At 41.9% G+C, this 20,170-nt stretch overlaps 1 protein-coding gene across 1 annotated transcript in view; it reads right to left on the bottom strand.

The window, feature by feature from the left end:
* Positions 1-398: 398 nt before the first annotated feature.
* Positions 399-20,170, bottom strand: part of GPC4 (glypican 4) — a 108,478-nt gene continuing 88,706 nt past the window's right edge. The window contains exons 4-9 of the mRNA XM_022554283.2: positions 10,463-10,628; positions 5,160-5,290; positions 4,920-5,066; positions 4,191-4,327; positions 3,354-3,529; positions 399-3,247 (exon numbers count right to left, since the gene is read on the bottom strand). Of these exons, the coding sequence (XP_022409991.1) occupies positions 3,045-3,247; positions 3,354-3,529; positions 4,191-4,327; positions 4,920-5,066; positions 5,160-5,290; positions 10,463-10,628 (960 nt within the window). The 3' untranslated portion in view covers positions 399-3,044. The remainder of the gene's footprint in view (positions 3,248-3,353; positions 3,530-4,190; positions 4,328-4,919; positions 5,067-5,159; positions 5,291-10,462; positions 10,629-20,170) is intronic.

Raw genomic sequence — 20,170 nt, 5'->3', positions numbered from 1 at the left:
TGTATTTGGTAGTCTGGTATTTGCTTGAGAGTGAGTGCACACACATACACACGCACGCGCACATACACATGCTCGCACGCACGCGCACGCGCACACACACACACAGAGGCTTCCTGTAGTAGTTATTAACATACTACCTTTTAGCTATGCAAATGGACATAGTCTGCCAACACAAAAGGGCAAGTAGAATTTTGTGTAGCACCATCTATACCTATTTTTATTCTGGTTCTGTCATCACATATGATACATTTTACTTCAAAAATTTAACTGTTAATTTTCGTAAAAAATTACCTGCAAACTGTTAGGTTTCTAACACTCAGGAACTAAAGTTCAAAGATTTAAGTCAATTGTTTGTATGCTTTTATCAAAATCATAGGTGCTAATTACTGACTTTTAAAAATAAAGTACAAATCTAAGTGTCGTAAAATGTTGTTTCTTAAGGTACAGATGAGAAACGACTTTGTAAAGCACGAACCCTTCACGTGCTATTAACTGAGGCTTTGGAAAAGTAAGGTCTCCTCACAAAGCTTTTCTTCTACCTCATATGCTAAACTCTTAGGTTTTAAAATATTCAACTTGCCTTTATTCCTGTTTTAGGGAGGGTGTGGGGGTGTGAGCCTGCCAGCTGGTTAGAAGCCAAGAGTTATCCAGTCAGACCTGAGTGGAAAAGTCTAGGATTTGTTTATTTCATATTCAAGTTCAAAAGCAAGAGACAATTTAAATAATAACAGAGTAACAGGGGAAAAATGCAAAGAAAGAAAACAAATCAGTTAAGACTCCAGAAGAACCTTCAAGAATATTTAATTCGGAAAATGTTATTGGTTTCGAGAACTTGACTGAAAGAAAACAGCTGGGCAGAGTTCAAGGTCTTAAATTAAAAAACAATCTAACAAAGTCTATGGGGATAACTCTTTGAGCCACATTTTGGAGACCAGATTCATTTCTACCAAGTAAAAATAATAGCAGTCTAAGCTAAAAAGGAAATTCCTCACCACTGAGGTAGTTACTAAGTATCAGCACATTTTCCAAGTTCTCACAAGGCAGCTTAGCTATTTACAATCAATTTTTCCTCATACATAAATGGAGCGCCTTTTCAATTTTATGTCTTCTGTGATTTGTTTAAAAAATAAAAGAACAAAACACTTATACACACCAGCCAGAATATGCCTATTTTATTAACATCATGCTTTAATAAATAACTGGCTACTTCTAATAAAATTAAGCCTCTGTTGACAACAGCCCCCAATATTCCATTTTGTCCATTCTACAGAATTTGGTGTAAAAAGTTGAAGGAAATGTAGACCCTGAGCTATCAAGTAATTATGTTTCAATATAAAAATAGAGAATTACTCTTACAACTGAAGATTAAACAATAACACAAACAACCTCTCTGTGGGTTTCAGCTTCCGTGGAATTGGTTGGGATCTTAATGGCTGTCTAAAGCAGGAAGAGACTTGCAGAGCGTGATTCTTTCTGAAGACTTCTGGGAACTCTTTTTAACGTGGTTTTATTACATTCTCATAGTTTTATGGGCTGTCATTTGGTAAGGACTCAAGGAAAGAAAGGGCTCCAAAGGGGCCAAGGCAGTGCTTACTTACTCTTTGGCCTGGGACAAGAGATAATGGCCTTTGCCCGTTCACCCGAGTGGCTAAAGGTCATCACTAAGATGTGGTCTTCTCAGCTCTACCTACTCCGACTCCTTTGCCGCCCCCTGCCAAATCCTGACAACACATGAAAAACAATCTGGACACTCAGATCTCCCCAAGTGGGCTGCTTGGCTGATAGGGAAGCACACAGCTGTGAACCACGCATGGCAAGACCCTTGCCTTTCCGATCAGACGGGGCTGGGAGAGAAAAAGACTCAAATAAGACACCTTAAATCTCTTTCATAAAAAAAAACAAAAAACCCTGGGATCCAAAAACAAACACAAATACACCTGCTCGGACGAAAACTTTGCTTGAGTGTTGATAGTTACTCCCTGAGCCCAGGCTGTACCCCAGTTCTGGCTAGCCCCCAGACAGCTCCCTCTGTATGACCGGGGTTGAAATCTGCAACAAGAAGGACCAAATGAGATTGTTGGGATATCAATTCAAGGAGGGTCAAGTGTGGACACGAAGACCAGCAAACGGTGGGCGTGCTCACTTGCCTGGATTAAAAAAACCAAACCAAACCCAACCCACCCCCAAACTAAGTGTAAACAAGTGATAACTACGATACCCTGCATGCCTTATATCTTTCGAGGGAGAATGCAACAGGAATCTTCTAGATGGACTACACTTTAAGTATAAGCGGCTTCAAGAAATGGACCCGTGATCTTCGTTTATACAATCCAACTCAACCAAAATGGGTAGTCTGCAGTCTCTTCCAGTCACCAGCTATAAATGAAGTATAACCTTCTTCTTGTATTGATGTTTGAATACAACCTGACAAGTGACTCAGAAGCCCCCCCTTGCGCCTTCACATTCTGTCCTAACTTAATAAACATTTTTAAAATGACCTCCTGTCCTCTCCAGATAAGGCAACTAAAAACAACAGGGATAAATGGCAATTCTACTGCTTGTTGGGCTTTTTCTTTTAATAAGGTAACATGATAAATAAAACCTGCTTCTGTACAGCTATTTAATATTTCAGAGATACGTACATGTTACATGCCAAGAAAGGACCCTGGTTTTCTTGTAAGAAACAAGGTGAGACCGTATTGAAGAAGAAAAAAAAAAACCCACAAACAAACAGAACAAAAACAAAAAAAAACAAACAAACAGAGTGATAAAAATCACAAATGCACAACTAACTACAGTTCTGTACCTACACTGTTAGCCACGTTTAACATGATTCTGAGCAAGCAGGACCGACCTTACGTACAAGTCCCCTTTTCCCGCAAAAGTGAATGAAAAAACAAAGTCAGCATCTTTTAAACCAGTGGCCACATAGTAAAAACTGTACATTGTTGTCCATTCATTTAAAAAGCAAAGTCACTAGGATGGTATAAAAGTCATAACCGGTGCCTTTTTGATGATGACCACTTCTTCTCTAAGGTTGAGAATTATCTCCATTCTCCCTGCATAACCAGGAACAAGATGCAGAAGACAGTGAGGAGGTAGGGCCGGGCCCCAGCGGGGACCCCAGCGCTGCTGGCTTTATCGCTGACGCTCTTCCCAGAGTGGTCAGTCGCGTTATACTCAAACTCCGGAGGGCACTGCTGATACTCACATCCGCTTCCACTTCCTTCTCCACTGCTCTCATCACCTATTTTTGGAAAAAAACAACAACAACAATGGAATAGAGATGTCACTCTGCTGCTTCTCATCACAAGGTATATAACAATTTGTCCTTTAGAAGCACAAATGCTTACTGATATCAAAGAAGTCCACATCATTCCCATTATAAGCATTCTTCATTTTACTGGTCATAACTCGAAGAGCCATGATTTGACGAAGGATCAGTATGTCCGGTTTGCTGGTGTCAACCTGGACCTCCGGATTATTGCCCTGGTTGGCTAATCCGTTTCCTGTCACTGCAAACAGGTACCTGCAATGAGGAATGACCCCATTCACATGATCAGTAAAACAAAAAGTTACAGAAGACAGTCAAAGATTCCTGCCTAGGTTCTAGCATTTTCCACGGAGTGCAATGAAATGCAAGTGCTTGCCTTTCGAATAACTTGAATCTCTCCTTTTCCTGGACATACATTATGTTTCTCCAATCTGACTGTGACCTTTTTGAAAACTACCCATTTCGGGGAGGTTGGTGGGTCAGAGTGAAGTGGGTACTTGTCTAACTTACTGAGTATGTAGGGGAGGGACACAGAGCATTGTCAAGTAAGAGAATGAGACCTTTGGAGAACTGGTACTTTATGAGGCCAGGCCATCGAGCACAGGACCACAGGTATAAAACATTAAAAATAATGACACTATTAAAACCGCTCAATCCCTCATTGCAGCTGTAACACCAGCTTATAACCACTGTCACAAACCTTTGACCCAGAACTCTTTGCAAGTAGCTGGGGGCCTTCCTGACACTTCTACAGCAGAGCCAATTCCTAAGAATGTCTAGAAGCCTTCCATGTTGTTGCCACCTACTTGTGAAATGCTTCATGCTGCCTCGACTAAACAACTGAGCAAACCTTCTCTGAAAGGTCTCCGGGCATCTAGGAAGGGAGAGATTGCACACCCGTTCGATGGAGGCTAACCTGCTTTTGCCTTTTCCATTCCAGCAGTCATCCTCATTGCCGTTTCCTGCAGCCATCCTCTCATCGTTGCAGACGTTACTAGGAAGAGAGGACCAGAACTTCTTGGCCTGCTTCAGTTTCTCCTTGACATCAGTAACCTCATTAAGAAAGAGAGAAAAAGAGACCTCTGTAAAACCCCAAAACCACCTACACATGTGCCCTTTTCATCACTGTAAAGTATCTCCAGAGTCTCTCCGTAGTCAGAAGAGAAAAATGCAGATCACACTGATATGTAAAATGTATAAAATCACCCAAAGAATTAACAGGTGAAATAGAAGCTCTGTGAAAACAATGTTGCCTAGTGCCTAGATCCACCGTCCATTCTCGCTCTCCATTAGAACCGCCATCTGAGGCCCACCGGGTCTCACACCCCGGAGATACACTGATACGACACAGTCTCTTCTCGCGGGCTTTTATAACTCAGGATCCAACCTATGTGTTACCCACACTGTGAAACAAAAGGCAGGTGTTCAGATATGCCTCAGCACACCCCATTTGTTAGCCTACGGATGGAATTTCTGAGCTAGGGAATCAAAGAGGCAGATTCACTGCCATCCCTGTGCAAAGTTGCTGGAAAACTTTCACTTGAAAAGACCCAACAGTTGGAAGCGTCCCAAATAAAGATGCATTTGGAGCAAATGTTTTCAGTTCTTTGTCATTAAACACAGCCATTCCTGCCAAAGTGCTCACCAGTCGGTCCAAACTAGTGCCAGCTGCTGTGGTTGGGCGCTCCTCGGGGTGAAAGGGTCTGAAGCGGGCACTGAAGGCACTTTCAGAGATGGAACGGGAAATCCGACCAGCTGGGAGAGGCTTAGGGGGTCCACATCCCTGGAAAACCTGTATTGGCATAAGTGTGGTCACGTGATGGAAGCGACATCGCAGGCTGGAGCGGGCCCCGTCCTCTCCTTTCCAGGACCCGGCCTTCCTTACCTTCTGAGACACCTGCACGCTGTTCTCCTGCATGTTCATAATAGCATCTGAAATCTTCACATCGATGGGATCCATGACCGATTCAATGTTGAAAGGACCCTCTAACCTCTCGGCCACCATCAGCATAGCATCTAACATGAGGTTTGGGGCAGAACAATACAAAGGAAATCATTAGCTTGGCCTTGAGTGATCAGTCTGATTACTTTACTGTCTTTGATTCCCTTGGGTGGGGTAGGGGGGGTGCTGGGGGGGGGGAGGGAGAGGCATGATCATCATTAATTCATGCTTTTAGATCTATTTCTATGACACAGAACTTCATTCAGTCAGTATGTACCACACTAGCTCTCTAGAGTGTGAAGTGACCAGATGAAGGCTTTATTCCACAGCAAGGAAACCCAATCGGGAACCTTCTAACACACTGATTATTCATCCCTCCATGTGTCAGTGGCTGTCGTTGTACGGCTCTGAGCTAGCTCCCAGCTGACAAACCTAAGGCTGGAAACAGAATAACATTCCAGTTCTCCCAGAGACCTCCACGGATCTTCTCATTTCATGTTCCATTTACAAGAGTCAAAAACATAAATCAGTTCGAATCCTGGCATACCAATTCTTTTCTTTCATTTTTTAAATGAAACCCTTTCAGATCCTTGAGTGCGCAGTTAGAAAATACAAATAAAAGTGCTCCTAGGAACTCTAATGACCTTTCAAATAATGACATTTTGAGAAATGCAATTTTTGTATTAAGATAAACTTCCCATTTCAAATACAAGGGCCTTGAGTTATTTTAAAGCAAAAACATGTACCTCTTTTTTTTTTTTTTTTTTTTTGCGGTACGCAGGCCTCGCACTGTTGTGACCTCTCCCGTTGCGGAGCACAGGCTCCGGTCGCACAGGCTCAGCGGCCGTGGCTCACGGGCCCAGCCGCTCCGCGGCATGTGGGATCTTCCCAGACCGGGGCACGAACCCGTGTCCCCTGCATCGGCAGGCGGACTCTCAGCCACTGCGCCACCAGGGAAGCCCTGTACCTCTTTTTATTCAAATGAAAAGACAACCCAAGACAGGGCACAAAATCCATGTGTTCACAATATGAGTCTTCACTAATTACTCTGGAAATCACTTTTTCATTTTGGAGGAGTCTAGCACTTTTTAGGACACACTGAATCTCTTAAATGAAAAGCACTGTATGGGTTTTCTTGTCATCCATGGTTCTTGGGATTAGGCGATTTAGTATTTTTCCCTGATACTTATTGTGTAAAATTAGAAGAAATTGGAAAGGTAATCTCCAAATGAGAAAAAGGATGCCTCATTCATGACACGCAGTGAACTTTTAAACTTGTTCTTTCCCCTTAAAGGAGAGTTAGGCTCACATTCTCCACAGCCTTCAGGTAGTCCAAGGACAGCTGCCGGAAAGAAGGGCGAGTTTCTAGAAGATGGTGTGTCTCTCTCAAAGAGCAGGCCACAGCTGAACTTCTACCCAAGCTCGCAGATGGAAAGGAGTTCTGGCATCAGCAGATCAGTGAACCCAAATCTGGTCAGCGACCTTTCACCTTCCCCCGAGAACAAATGCAACCCAACATTTTAAAGCACGGGCTCATTTCTTTCAACTACAGTTCCGATGTCACAAACCACGAATAGATGTCCGTGCAATGCAATATTTTTGAAAGTCATAACAAATGAAGTTTCAGGTTGCATTGTGGTAAGCGCCAATAAACCGACACTTCCAACCTCTAAGGAAAGGCTGCCAGAGTGAATATACCATTGTGCTCGAGGAGAGGAAAAATGCGTTTGATGTGCTAGCAAAAGGGGACTTTTGTAAACAAGTGGAGCACAACCTAAACGTGTTCATCATTGTCGAAGCATCAGGGCTGCCACGTCCAGAGAGCACATGCCTTCGGAGCCGAGAAGGAGTTGCTGGCTCCAGAGAAAAATATTATGAAGGGACAGACCATAAACATCTCAAACACAGAGGTTTCAACAGGAAGGAAACGGCGCACCTCGTCACTACTTATTCCCCTAGTGGCAAGGAAAGGCCAGATCGTGAACGTGTTCGTGTGTTTGTGAAAGGGAACATAAACCCCAATTCTTCTGGCTGTTTGGTGTCTTTGTCAACTCCAGGCCTGCTGGCTGTGCACAAGGCCCTGGGAAGAGAGAGGGGCCGGGCCCTTGTCGCGCCGCTGCCATGGCGTTGCGTGTCCCGTGACTGAAGAATGCGAGTGAGGCTGTGGTCCGCCTGGAGGCTGCAACCCGGGAGCCAAAGCCGCCCCTCAGCCCCAGGGCAAGTCCTGCCTGGCTATCCACTGGGCGCCTCCATAGAAGCGGACGGCCCTGATGAGAAGCCCCAAGAGGAGTCCCACGATGGCTGGTCTGGTGTTGTTGCTTCTGATGGATCTAGGCTGCAGGTCTCCCTTTGCGGGGTATCTGACCGGCTCCTGCCTCTTGCCAGGAACTGGCTGACATCCCAGCTGGCAATCCCGACCCCCTCATACTAAATTCCCAGTGGCAGCAGACATGGGACGTTCATAAGGGTGGCTAGGAGCCAAATGAATGTTACCACGACGGCAGTATGCGACGGAGAGCAAGTTGCACCTACCCGTAATTTATGATTTCCCAGAAACTGACTTTCGTGGTCGTGGTGGCGGTGGGAGTATTTTTCAAAAAGAAGGTTTCCTATAACCAACCTCTTATGAAGCCAAGTCCAAGGTGTTTTGACTATTCGGATCCACCTTGATAAAGCTGGACGACAGTTTAATAGGTACAGTTCAAGAGAGGGACACGAGGGCTCGGCAGCAAGAAGGCAGAGTTGGAAAACTCATCCTTAGTCTCTTCAAAGGGTCTAGTCCAACTGCAGGAGTTTAGTGCTCAGGACACTCCCCCCGCCACCCGGGCAACAAAGCAGCCCCTTCTCACTAGGGAAAGCGATTCCTCTTGCACTGTGCCGCCGATAGTCAGAAACCCAATCTTCAGCCTCGCGACCCGACTGGATGAACAAAAGGCAGTTTCCCGACTTAACCCCAACATCTGATTTAAAGAAGTGGGGAAAAAAGCCCTTGCCCATTCATTAACTGCAGTCATTTTAAGGGGGGGGGAAATTCCTTGCAAAGAAAAAAAAAAAGAACTTATGGTAAAGGTATGTAAATTGGGACTGAATTCTATAACCACAGAGCAAATTAAACCCTTGTGAAAATCCACGAAAAAGCACTGGAGATTAACAATGTCTATTACTCCTGGCCTTTTATATCAGCTTATTAGAAATATATAATAAAACGCCCATTAAAAATGAAGTTTAGATAGAATTATATTCCTCCTCCCTCCAGAAAGTATCACTTAAAATAACTGAAGAAAATTGATTCTGAAATCCTACCAATTTCCACTTGGGTTGAATTTTTGTTTCATCAAAGATAACAAATGTAATTTGTAAAACACACAGCGAGAATAGTGGCAGCAAAGGAAGTCCTCCTTGATTTAGAGTACCTGGTTGAAGACGTTAATTAAGCAAGCCAGAGTATGGTTTTAATATGGACCTGCAGACTCTCGGAAAAAATATGTAGAAGAATTTGTATTTTAAGACGAGTTTCTGAGTTATAGTTTCTGTCAGACACATTAGAAGAACAGAATAGTGTACCTCATTCCTGATGTGCCTGTAGAAAAGTTACCCAAACTAGATCATTGTCACCAGACATTTTTGCTACTGTATAGCAAATGCTACAGCTCTGCCCAGAGAACTAGTGCACTAGATGTTACAGGGGAAAGAGAAAAGGCAAACCATCTTGTTTTTTAAAAATGAATTTAGCAAAAATGAGCTGCAAACTTGACATTTGGGGTGGCGGTGAGAGTGGGATTAAAAAAGAGAGAAAGAAAAAACTTTCAACTTTAGATCTAGAAATGCCATGGGCTTTTATTTCCACGGGAAATATTTTCCAGCAACAATTTCTCCCATGGCTTCTTTCTGGGCATGATGGGCCATTTGTGCGTGTGTGTGTTGACTGGTCTTATGCCTTCCCTTCCATGGGATTCTGCTTTTCTGTGTGTGGAAGATTTTTTCAGGTCTTCTAGCTTTGAGCTATTTAGGCTATGATTGTGCTGAAGCGTTTGACATTCACATCTTCTTTTTCCCCCTTGTGTCAGTGTTCTCAAGAATCTGTTGGAGCCAATTTACTGATGCACTTTCAGAGTTAATATGGTAATCAGCTCTCATGCAGACTAAACAGCATTCCCCGGCTCCAATCCCCGCATTCCCCTCCCCCCAAAAACCCTCAGCAAATTGCGTACGTGTTCCCATGATGTGGACAAATAAGTGAAAAATAGTTGCTTACAAAGACACTCAAATTCTACAGTTATGTAAATGTGACTGGGTATGGGAGAAAAACCTGAGTTTGTTTTGGGGTGCTGATAGTATGTGGGTGAAGACCCACCACCACTAGCAGCTTCAACAACTGCGACTAACATTCCGGGATTCCCATATGCATTAAGCAAGCATCGAGGGAGTCGATGACTGGATATTTCAATCATCCATAATTTGTCCCTTCCCACATAATTAACATTCTTAGAAACAGGCCACTTTACTTCCATTGGTGTCTGGGTTCCCAGTAATGGTTTTCTAAGTTTTAGGTGTAGACGAGAACACTGACCTCTAAAATTATCAGGACAAAAGTCCTTCCATTCTCACCAGAGCAGTCTGTGATTGTTAAATCTCTACAGAAACATAACCCTTACATTTCCACAATCAGATTGCACCTGATCCAAATACCCAATGGGTATCTGGCCGTTTGCAGAAGATTTGGTTGCAATGTAACAGATATAACATTTGAAAAGCCGCTTTCACAGCTCAGTGATGGCTGTACTCCAGCATTTACATGGATACCAGCCTATGATGCAGAACTAAAACTGACCTTTAGGGGGAAAATGTCAAAAAACCACTTTCTTGTTATTAAAACTTGGTATTCGCTGCGTCTAATGTCTGTCTAATGTCTTCAGAAGTGCCACCATTAGTTCAAGGGAACATTTACCTGTAGAGTGGTGTGAACTTTGAGTACAGTTAGAACTCTGGCAAACACTACATAACGAACAGAAATTTCATCACTGACAATTAAAACATTCCTTGGGGAATTCCCTGGCAGTCTGGTGGTTAGGACTCTGCGCTTTCATTGCCAGGGCCTGGGTTCAATCCCTGGTCGGGGAACTAAGATTCCGCAAGCCGTGTGGCATGGCCAAAAAAAACATTAAAATTAAAAAATAAATAAAACATTCCTTGTGGCAGAAGCTTAGCAATCAATAGCAACAGAAATACATTAATCGCCTGCTCACCTATGAAATTGTTCCACTCGAAATCAAGATCCCCTTGGTTGGCCAAACAACCTCTCATGATGTTGGAGCAGTAGTTGTAACAGGGTTTCACAGTCACGAGACCTTGGCAGTGGGAGCAGTAGATCATCTTCAACAGGGCATGGGTACACTGGGCTGTGGGATTTACCTAATTGGGAGAAGAAAAAGACAACGGTGGGGCAAAGATAGACACAGCAATTGCAAGTCTATCAAGTTGACTTTGAAGGCTTGGCCATGAACTTCCCTTAAGAATGAGTCGTGATGGGTCACACTTAGCAGGCCGGGCTTGCTTCCTGAAGAGCAAAGTTAGATAAAGAAAAGTTGCATATCACACACAGACTCAACTACTCGCACTCATTTTAAACGGCTCAACGATTTCAAAGTCCTTTTACGAATAAATTTCCAGGATCGCCGTAAGATGCAGTAGTAGAGGTGGGTCTTTACCTGCCTGCCATCCATGGCCAGCTGTGGCCTCTCCCATCACCGTGTTTGCCTTGCCAGACTGGAACTCAAGCACATCTTCTCTTCAGACACATTGACTACAAGACTGCCCTTTCACACGTAAGCCCCCAGTCGTTTAGAAGGGTACCTCGTGTGTACTCCCTTCTGTGCCAATAGCTGCACAGAAGACAAAATTAATGTATCCTACAGGGAAGAATGTGAATAAATTTGAACCTGGGGTTCTGTGAAGGCCGTCCAAGGCTTGGGAGCAGTATAGCATAGAGTGCTCAGGGAACACTTGATGAAGAGGTGGGACTTCAGTTAAATTCTGAAGAGGGGGTTGGATTTATTTATTTATTTTTAAAATTTTTATTGAAGTAGAGTTGGTTTACAATGTTGTGTTTAATTTCTGCTGTACAGCAAAGTGACTCATATTTATATTATTTTTCCTATTCTTTTCCATTATGATTTATCACAGGACATTGAATATAGTTCCCTGTGCTGTACAGTAGGATCCTATTGTTTATCCATCCTACATATAATAGTTTGCATCCGCTAATCAGAAGGGGTTGGATTTCAATGATCAAATGAAGGGAGAACATCGCAGTTAGGAAGAATGAAATGAACAAAAGCATACATGGTACTGAGCAGACCGAGGAATCTTAGAACGGGGTTGAGGAATTATGGGAAATAAGGTTGGCTGAGTACAGGAAGGGCTGTGTATGTGACCGGACAGTAAAGGGGATTGAAAACCAGGCAGAAATCAAGACACCATATGGCAGGACACAGGGAGCTACTGAAAGTTCATGAGCAAAGGAAGAGGCAAGGATGAAGGTGGCACCGAAGACGGATTGGGCTAGGCGTCCTCTGTAGAGAAATGAGACTTGGTTTCATCTTTCTTCAATTGTTTCGCCTTTCAATTGCACTTCTATAGGGTGCAATTGTCTTGGGCATAGAAGAGCCGATCCCATCCTGTCACTCATTTCCATCAATGCTTAGAAAGGATCATGGCCAGGATCACAAGCTGGCAGCTCCCCAAGAGTTCCTGTGTTGTCATTCTCTCTGCGCCACCCTCCCCTTTTGGAGTCAATATCAGAGGATTAGTGCATTCCTCTCTATCAGTACCAACCAGCTCTGCAAACAGAGACTTCTGAAAGCAGATACCACCGCAGGGAACAGATGCTGGGATGCAGGGCAGTCCAGCAGTGCACTTCACCTGCTCTGGAGCGTAACTTTGGATACCACTTATCAACAGTAGCCTTAGGGACAGGAATGGGAGATTAACACCATCAGAAGAAAAACTTCACACTGTTAGGCTCCTATCTGATGTACACACACACACCCTCTTATCTCAAACAGAACTCTAGCCTAAAAGGGGGAGGTACATCCAACAGGACGGTAATTGTATACACCGAAGTCAGGGTTCCCTGCGAACAATTAGGACTTTTCCACAGTTTTAACCAGTGCCAAATGTTTTCCTAGGCAGTAAATTAGTCCTTTTAACTATGTATTAACGTACAGTAAAATCTTGGCTAAACAATGCCCTGGAGGAATAGCCAATCTGGATAGCTAGGTTTCCTGGACAGCAACAAGAGCATGCCTTTAAAGTCACAGAGAGTTAGGACTTTGATACTTTCCCACCCCCTCACTGGACAGAGGAACAAACAGGCCTGGAGAGAGGAGGTGGCCAGACATTCATAGAAGTTGGAAGGGGCCCTAGAGATCACTGAGTACAGCTCTCACATTTGAGGGATGAGAAAACCAAAGCCAAAGAGAATAATTGACTTGTGGGCAGCCACCTCACTGCATATGACTCTAGCACTGCACCTTAGGAAACACTGAAACGATTTCCCACATATATCATGTGTCCCTGCCTCTTTAAACCGAATATATGAAACTCGAATCTTAAGCATCGGTAGTTTTCTGCTTTATCTTAAATTAGGTTCCACATTGGTGAGATTGCCAAAATGGCTGGATTCTGGAGAGGTAAAGAGTTATTATGAAAATGCCTGTGAAAACCAGGTTAGTGCATGGCATTTTTTTATTATGATGCTTATCAGGAAACAATGGACTTGTGCGAGAAAACAATGTAAAAAGTTAACATGTCAACAAGCAGTTACTGAGCACCTACTATGTGCCAGGGATTATTCTGGAATGCATTTGTGATTAGGTAGCAAGGCAAGTAGGAATTTCTAGACTATGGGACCTGTCCTAGAAAACACAAAGAAATTTCCAAATGGTGTAGACCTTTTGGAAATAAGCAAAAATTTTAAACTCCACAATTATGCTCGAGAAACACCTTTGGCCAAAGAAGTCCTTTCCCTTTCTTTCTCTTTTTTAACTCTACGATGGGGTTCACTACATCCTTGGTTCAACTGTAAGTCAAATCATTTATGCAGTAGGCCTTACAGGAGTATCCTAAAATAGGTTGATGGAGCCTCAAGTTTTAAAAGAGAGACCAAACCAAATGACACAGTAGAGTTTTATTAAAGGAAGATTATGAAGCTGGGTTTGGCGGAGTTTTTCCATTTCATTCTTTGGCTAAGTACGGGCTCATGTTCTGCACATGATTTGTTGTGTAACTACTAAAAATGATCACAAGGAACTCAGCAATAACATGCTATGGAAACACTAAATAATACCAGAACTGGGGAAGTTATAAGAAAACTGGGATGAGAAAGGACATATGAAATACCAAAGTTAGAGAAACTCTGCCTTTCGTCTCACAACCACTGATCAGACTACCATGCAGTGTTTTTTACATGAAGGGAATTCAGAACCTGGGAAATAAACCCCTTGTGTGGGATAAAGTAGAAAGACAAAGGCTTTTAAAACAGTCATGAGAACTAAAGAAATAGGGGTCCCCTGCAATGCTCACTCCCCCAGAAGAAGTGATGAGACTGCCCCCCAGGTCTTGGGTCCCCATTCTCACTGACCTGACCAAGTTAGGGATGGTGAACACAGAGTACTAAGGCCCAGCTCTCCTTTCTGACTCTGGACTACCCCAGTGGGCAAACAAAATGGCTGTCTCTCTTTTGGAATCGTCTATGGCTTCTCGGTAAAGAGCAATGTAGGTTGGTCAACAAGCCAAAGGAATACTATTGCACTGGGAAGAAAGAGCCTAATAGTATACAGTACTTCAATTTAAATTCTCCTGTGGAGTTTCTGGTAAAATCTAGCATCTCCTTGATCCAGTGATGGCTCTCGCTGTCATGTCATGATATACCAGGCCCTCAAGGGTACTCCATTACAAGCTCTCAACGGTCTCTCCACCATGCCAGGGGCAAACCTTTCACCCGAAAGCAGATATAATAGTAGACGAAGTCATACTGTGTTCTGGGGATTCAATAATTTTGAATATAAATTCAACTTCACTCACATTCTACTCCCTTGTAACACTCAAAATCAATCACTTCTCTCAAGTCCCCAAATAACTTAGTTACTGAAATAATTTATACCAGAAGACCCAAGACTCAGTGGTAGATCATGCCACATGGGGATTAACAAAATGGGTAACCAAACTCTAAGACCTTGCTTTAATCCTCACTTACGTACTGATTCTCTATGGCATGCCGTGCCACTTAAAATGATCAATCTGATTATTCCTTTGGGTCACAGGTCTTGACTAATGTTTGATATGTTTTCCTTTTATTTAGAAGGGTCTGTTGAGCCCAGATGTGACTTCCAGAATCCTTGGGGCTGGGGGAGGAGTCGGGTAGGGGTTAATTATGGTTGCTTTTATAAAAGTCAGATTTTTCGGACCTCACTTAGCAATTCAAAAGTTATTTCTCAAAATGATATTTAGAAAAAACAGGAAAAGGAAAACCGTACACACTTCCCTTCCTCCTTTGAACCACTGACATAAAGAATGGGTTAATGGTCTCAGACAGAAAATGCTTATTCAGTTTCTATGGTTTCATGATCATGAAGGTCATGATGTTAATACTGAAGTTAGAAAAATATTCTGTTCGATGTCAGAATTAATTTTCTACTGATAGCTTTTATTGGACTTTATTGCTTTATATGATATAGAGTACTTACTATGTGCCAGGCTCCGTTCTAAGTACTTTATATGTATTAAATCATTTAAGCTTCAAAATAATCATAGGAGATGAGTATTATTATTTTGTTTCACAGATGAGGAAACAGAAGCCTAAAGAGATTAAGGGACAAACACAACATCTTCCAGTAGATGGCCAAGATTTGAAATGGGGCAGTTTTGTCCTAGAGCAGGTACACTCAATTTCCTTGATGTATATCTTTTGAGTGCCAGACTATCGGAACCTTAAGGGCAGCACATGGGGCTGGTCCTCCTGCATAGCTCGCAGATCTAACATAGGGTATCCACACACAGTGAATACCTCAGCTCTGGGGTTGGATATTTTCTAGTGAGAATTTGCAGGTTTCAAATTTACTGACCAAATGAATCAGTTTTTATGTTGATGGGCAAGTTAGGATGCAACTGTTCTACATGGAACGATATCTGACTGGACAACTATGGATGAGATGACAGATTTTTAAATAATTTTAATAATAATTTTTAATAATGACTTATGCACTCAATGCACTCAGTAGCCACAACTACTGAGCCTGTGTGCCACAACTACTGAAACCCATGCTACAGGGATGAGAAAAAAAAAGTATTCACCAGAGGTAGACACAAAGAACTCAAAAGCTCAAGTAAACACTGCTGGACACGAAGAGAAAAGAGGTTACTGGAACAAAACAGGAAACTATATATTTTGCCAAAGTTTTAACAGTTTGAAAAACTTGCAGCTAAATGTAGCAGAGATGATCAATTTCTACTAGAACGTGGCATATTATTTATATAAGGAAAAAGTTTTGACATTAATTACAGAAGAATGAGATGGCTTGATTTGTTTACTTTGGGGGACCAGTATGATAGAAAGGGAACATCGTCTGGACTCAATATTCTTTTATTAACTCAAATCAAAATCAATCTCAGTTATTTAGCATAATGACAATACATTAATAGTCAACTTCCAAGCCTTATGAAATCCTTCAAGACTGACTAAGGTGTTTCTAAATGGTAAGGTAACAAAGAATTTAGATCTTAGGAGCTAGTCTATGTTTCATGGTAAAAGTCAGTGGAAGGGGAGGGGTCCTCATTTCCTTTTTAACTTATTAAGACTCTTTTAAAAAAATACTCATTCCTGCGTTCCTCAGGGTATACATTTAACGTGACATCTGCACTCCATTTCTGCTATAAAATGCCTTTGCAGAAAAGTCCTTTTCTCTGCAAAGACTCTCTTAATATAGATTGGGACTTTCTACCAAATAACCTGCATTTTCCAAACACCACATTAAAAACTACTGCAAGCCGCCTGAAAAAGGAGAAATCCTGGAACAGAACTCTTCACACAGCCTGGATCTCATTTCAGTAATTCAGAATGAGCCTTCAGCCACATTACACAGTGATGGCAGTCAACATGCGGCACTCAAGTTAGAAACACATTTCCTTCTAGTTTCTTCCAGTTCCTAACATACATTCACTGCAACATTTTTCCCCTGCACTGCCAATAGTACCAAACAAACAGAAAGGGTCTAGATTTTTATCTGTTCTTGGTAACGTAAGCACCCAACAAAAATAACAGGAAATCATTCCCCAAATTATGGTCAAAGAAAGAGATAGGGGGACTATCAAAGAAAGAGGTAGAGGACTTCCCTGGTGGTGCAGTGGTTAAGAATCCGCCTGCCAATGCAGGGGACACAGGTTCGATCCCTGGTCTGGGAAGATCCCACATGCCGCAGAGCAACTAAGCCCGTGCACCACAACTACTGAGGCTGTGCTCTAGAGCCTGTGAGCCACAACTACTGAGCCTCTGTGCCACAACTACTGAAACCCATGCGCCTAGAGCCCGTGCTCTTCAACAAGAGAGGCCACCGCTCGCCGCAACCGGAGAAAGCCTGCGCACAGCAATGAAGACGCAACACAGCCAGAAATAAAGAAAATTTAAAAAAGAAAAAAAAAGAAAAAGATAGGGAACCCAAACACGCTGTGAGATGTGAAGGGTTTATTCAAAAACTTCCCAATTCGGTTTGATTTCAATACACAAACGTGCTAAGAAAGAAGGTGGAGATTCTCCTATGTCCCTGATAATAGGATTTTAAACACATAACAAAAGATATAAAATAAGCTAGGATTCATTCAGGAATATTTGGAGCCACACTGTAGCTGAAACTGCATAAATGCTTGAAAATAAGTCTTGTGTTTTAAATTAGACTCAGTTATGATAAGTTGAAGCATCATTGTATCCGTCCCCTTGTAGAGGGCTCTATTATTGTTTTGAGAGTATTCAGTCCTTGACACTTCCCACACCCCTACCTTCCCCATGTCTCCACCCCTGTATGTATTATAGTGTATAGAATATATATATATATATATATATATATATATATATATCCCACCTTCCTCTTTGCAATTCTAGTCTTTAAGGTTGTGTGTGAAAAAGAATATTAAATGTTGAATACATATCTACACTTAAAAGCTTTTTCTATTGCTCATTTTTAAAAATAGACATAATGATTTGGGGAAATGGTAAGCTAATTTGTGTAGTACTCTTGTAGGTGTCGGGGCATTGCGAATAGACAAAAACAAAGGGGGATCAACGGAAATCGTTTTCAAGGCAGGATTTCTAATTACAGTCCCCGGAGTTTGGGGTTGGGGTATAGACACAGCCCCATTATGTCAGTGTTAATTGAAACTATGAGAACGCAACTCTCTTTGGCATAGGAGCTATTAATTTTCACGGTGCATGTAACCACTTGTGCATTTTTGAAAGACCACAACAGACTTCACCCTTCCAGGCAAAACTGCTGCTGCTAGCAGGTAAATAAGAAATGTATCATGAACCATGACAAGTAGAGATGGAATAAATAATACAAAGATGTGTAGCACCAGGGTATTCGTGAACCATCTGTTCCTAATTAAAGGGACTTTTCTGAAGTTTGAATTGCAAAGCTCAATGGAGTAAGCTGAAATCACTGGATGTCTGCGCCCAGAAAAACTGAAGCAAGGCAAGCATACTTCAAGTAAGAAGCGAGTTTCTCCTGAAGTCAGTTAAGCTTGCTGGTGCTAATAGCCTTTAAAAGGTTTAGTGATAATCAAATCATTGCTCAGCAAATAACAGCAACCCTTTTGTTGCAAAAGTAAACTGGAGAAGCAGGGCATCTGCTCATGAAAAGAAAGTGTGAACATCTCTGAGTTAAGTATGCATAACTAGTCCCAAGACCACAATGGTTTTCATAGTTGACTTTCAAGGCTTCTTTGTAGATGAAGCGGGTGAGGTTCTCCACCCTGAAGGGTCTTTTTCAGGCCCAAGGTAATTAATTCTACTGGACACCAAAAGAAGGAATGTATTTCTTGGGTTGCTCCAGTTCCACCCGTCAACTACATTTGGACAACAGTTCCTACATGAAAAAACACTGCTTGGGTCCCCACACTGTTAGAGCTTACTAATTTTTCTCAATCAAATGTAGATTATTTTCAACATGTTCAATTTGAAATATGTTTTTCATAGCCAGATCATTTACTGTCTTCCCCATACCACTACACCTTAAATTAAAATCTCTGTTGAGCTGGTACTCATACTCCAAAAAAAATGTAATGAATATTTTTTCAAATGTGCAAGTATTCCTTTCCAGCCTTCTGAAAAGAAACATTACACTGATGATAGATTTTTACATAATTTGTGCTTTGGCATCTTTAGAAACTGATTTGATGCTTGAGTGTCTTATTATTATGTAATTTAGATATAACTCAACCTAGTGGAAGGGTTTGATTTCAAGTCAGTCCGTAAGTCAAGAAGATGCTCAGTGGAAAAGCAAAACATTATTTTTTTAAAGTTATCAATTACAAACACAACATTTAAAATAGTCATATTTCTCCAAAAAAGATATACAGATGGCCAATAGGCACATGAAAAGATGCTCAACATCACTAATTATTAGAGGAATGCAAATCAAAACTACAATGAGGCATCACCTCACACAAGTCAGAATGGCCATCATTAGAAAGTCTACAAATAAAAAATGCTGGAGGGGCTGTGGAGAAAAGGGAACCCTCCTACACTGTTGGTGGGAATGTAAATAAGTGCAGCCACTATGGAAAACAGTATGGAGGTTCGTCAAAAAAAAAAAACAAAACCTAAAAATAGTTACCATATGATCCAAAAATCCCACTCCTGGGCATATATCCAGAAAAACACTCTAATTCAAAAAGATACAGGCACCCCAATGTTCATAGCAGCACTATTTATAATAGCCAGGACATGGAAGCAACCTAAATGTCCATCAACAGACAAATGGCTTAAGAACACGTGGTACGTACATACAATGGAATACTACTCAGCCATAAAAAGAGAATGAAATAACGCCATTTAGAGCAACATGGATGGACCTAGAGATTATCATATTAAGTCAAGTATGTCAGACAGAGAAAGACAAATACCATATGATAGCACTTTTTTTTTTTTTTTTTTTTGGCGGTACGCAGGCCTCTCACTGTTGCGGCCTCTCCCATTGCGGAGCACAGGCTCCGGACGCGCAGGCTCAGCGGCCATGGCTCACAGGCCCAGCCGCTCTGCGGCATGTGGGATCTTCCCGGACCGGGGCACGAACCCGTGTCCCCTGCATCGGCAGGCAGACTCTCAACCACTGCGCCACCAGGGAAGCCCTGATAGCACTTTTATATGTAATCTAAAAGATGACACAAATGAACTTATTTACAAAGCAGAAACAGACTCACAGACATAGAAAACAAAATTATGGTTACCAAAGGGGAACGGGGTGGGGGAGGGATAAATTAGGGGTTTGGGATTAAAAGATACACACTACTATATGTAATATAGATAAATAACAAGGTCCTACTGTACAGCACAGGGAACTATATTCAAATTCTGTGATAAACCGTAATGGAAAAGAATATGAAAAAGTGTGTATGTGGGTGTGTGTAACGAGAAACTGTACACGAGAAACTAACACAACATTGTAAATCAGCTATAATAAAAAAGATTTAAGTCATAACAGTATTTTCCACTAAACAATTGGCAAGTAATGTTTTACTGAAAGGAAATTGAGCCCTATAGCTTGTATTCATTGTATTCTCATATAACGATGCAAACAACTCTTAGGCAGACATGAGAATACAATGAATATAGAATAGGGATCAATTCTCCAAAAATTTAGGGTCATATTTGGAAATTAACTTTCTCAAACAACTTGAAAAAA

The sequence above is a fragment of the Delphinapterus leucas genome, chromosome X (assembly GCF_059928025.1).
Source record: "Delphinapterus leucas isolate spDelLeu-1000000601 "Yukka" chromosome X, BTC_Dleu_Yukka2, whole genome shotgun sequence".
In the NCBI taxonomy this organism is placed as follows: Eukaryota; Metazoa; Chordata; class Mammalia; order Artiodactyla; family Monodontidae; genus Delphinapterus; species Delphinapterus leucas.
Note: the sequence above shows the minus strand (reverse complement) of the source record. Positions and strands in the feature narration are given on the sequence as shown.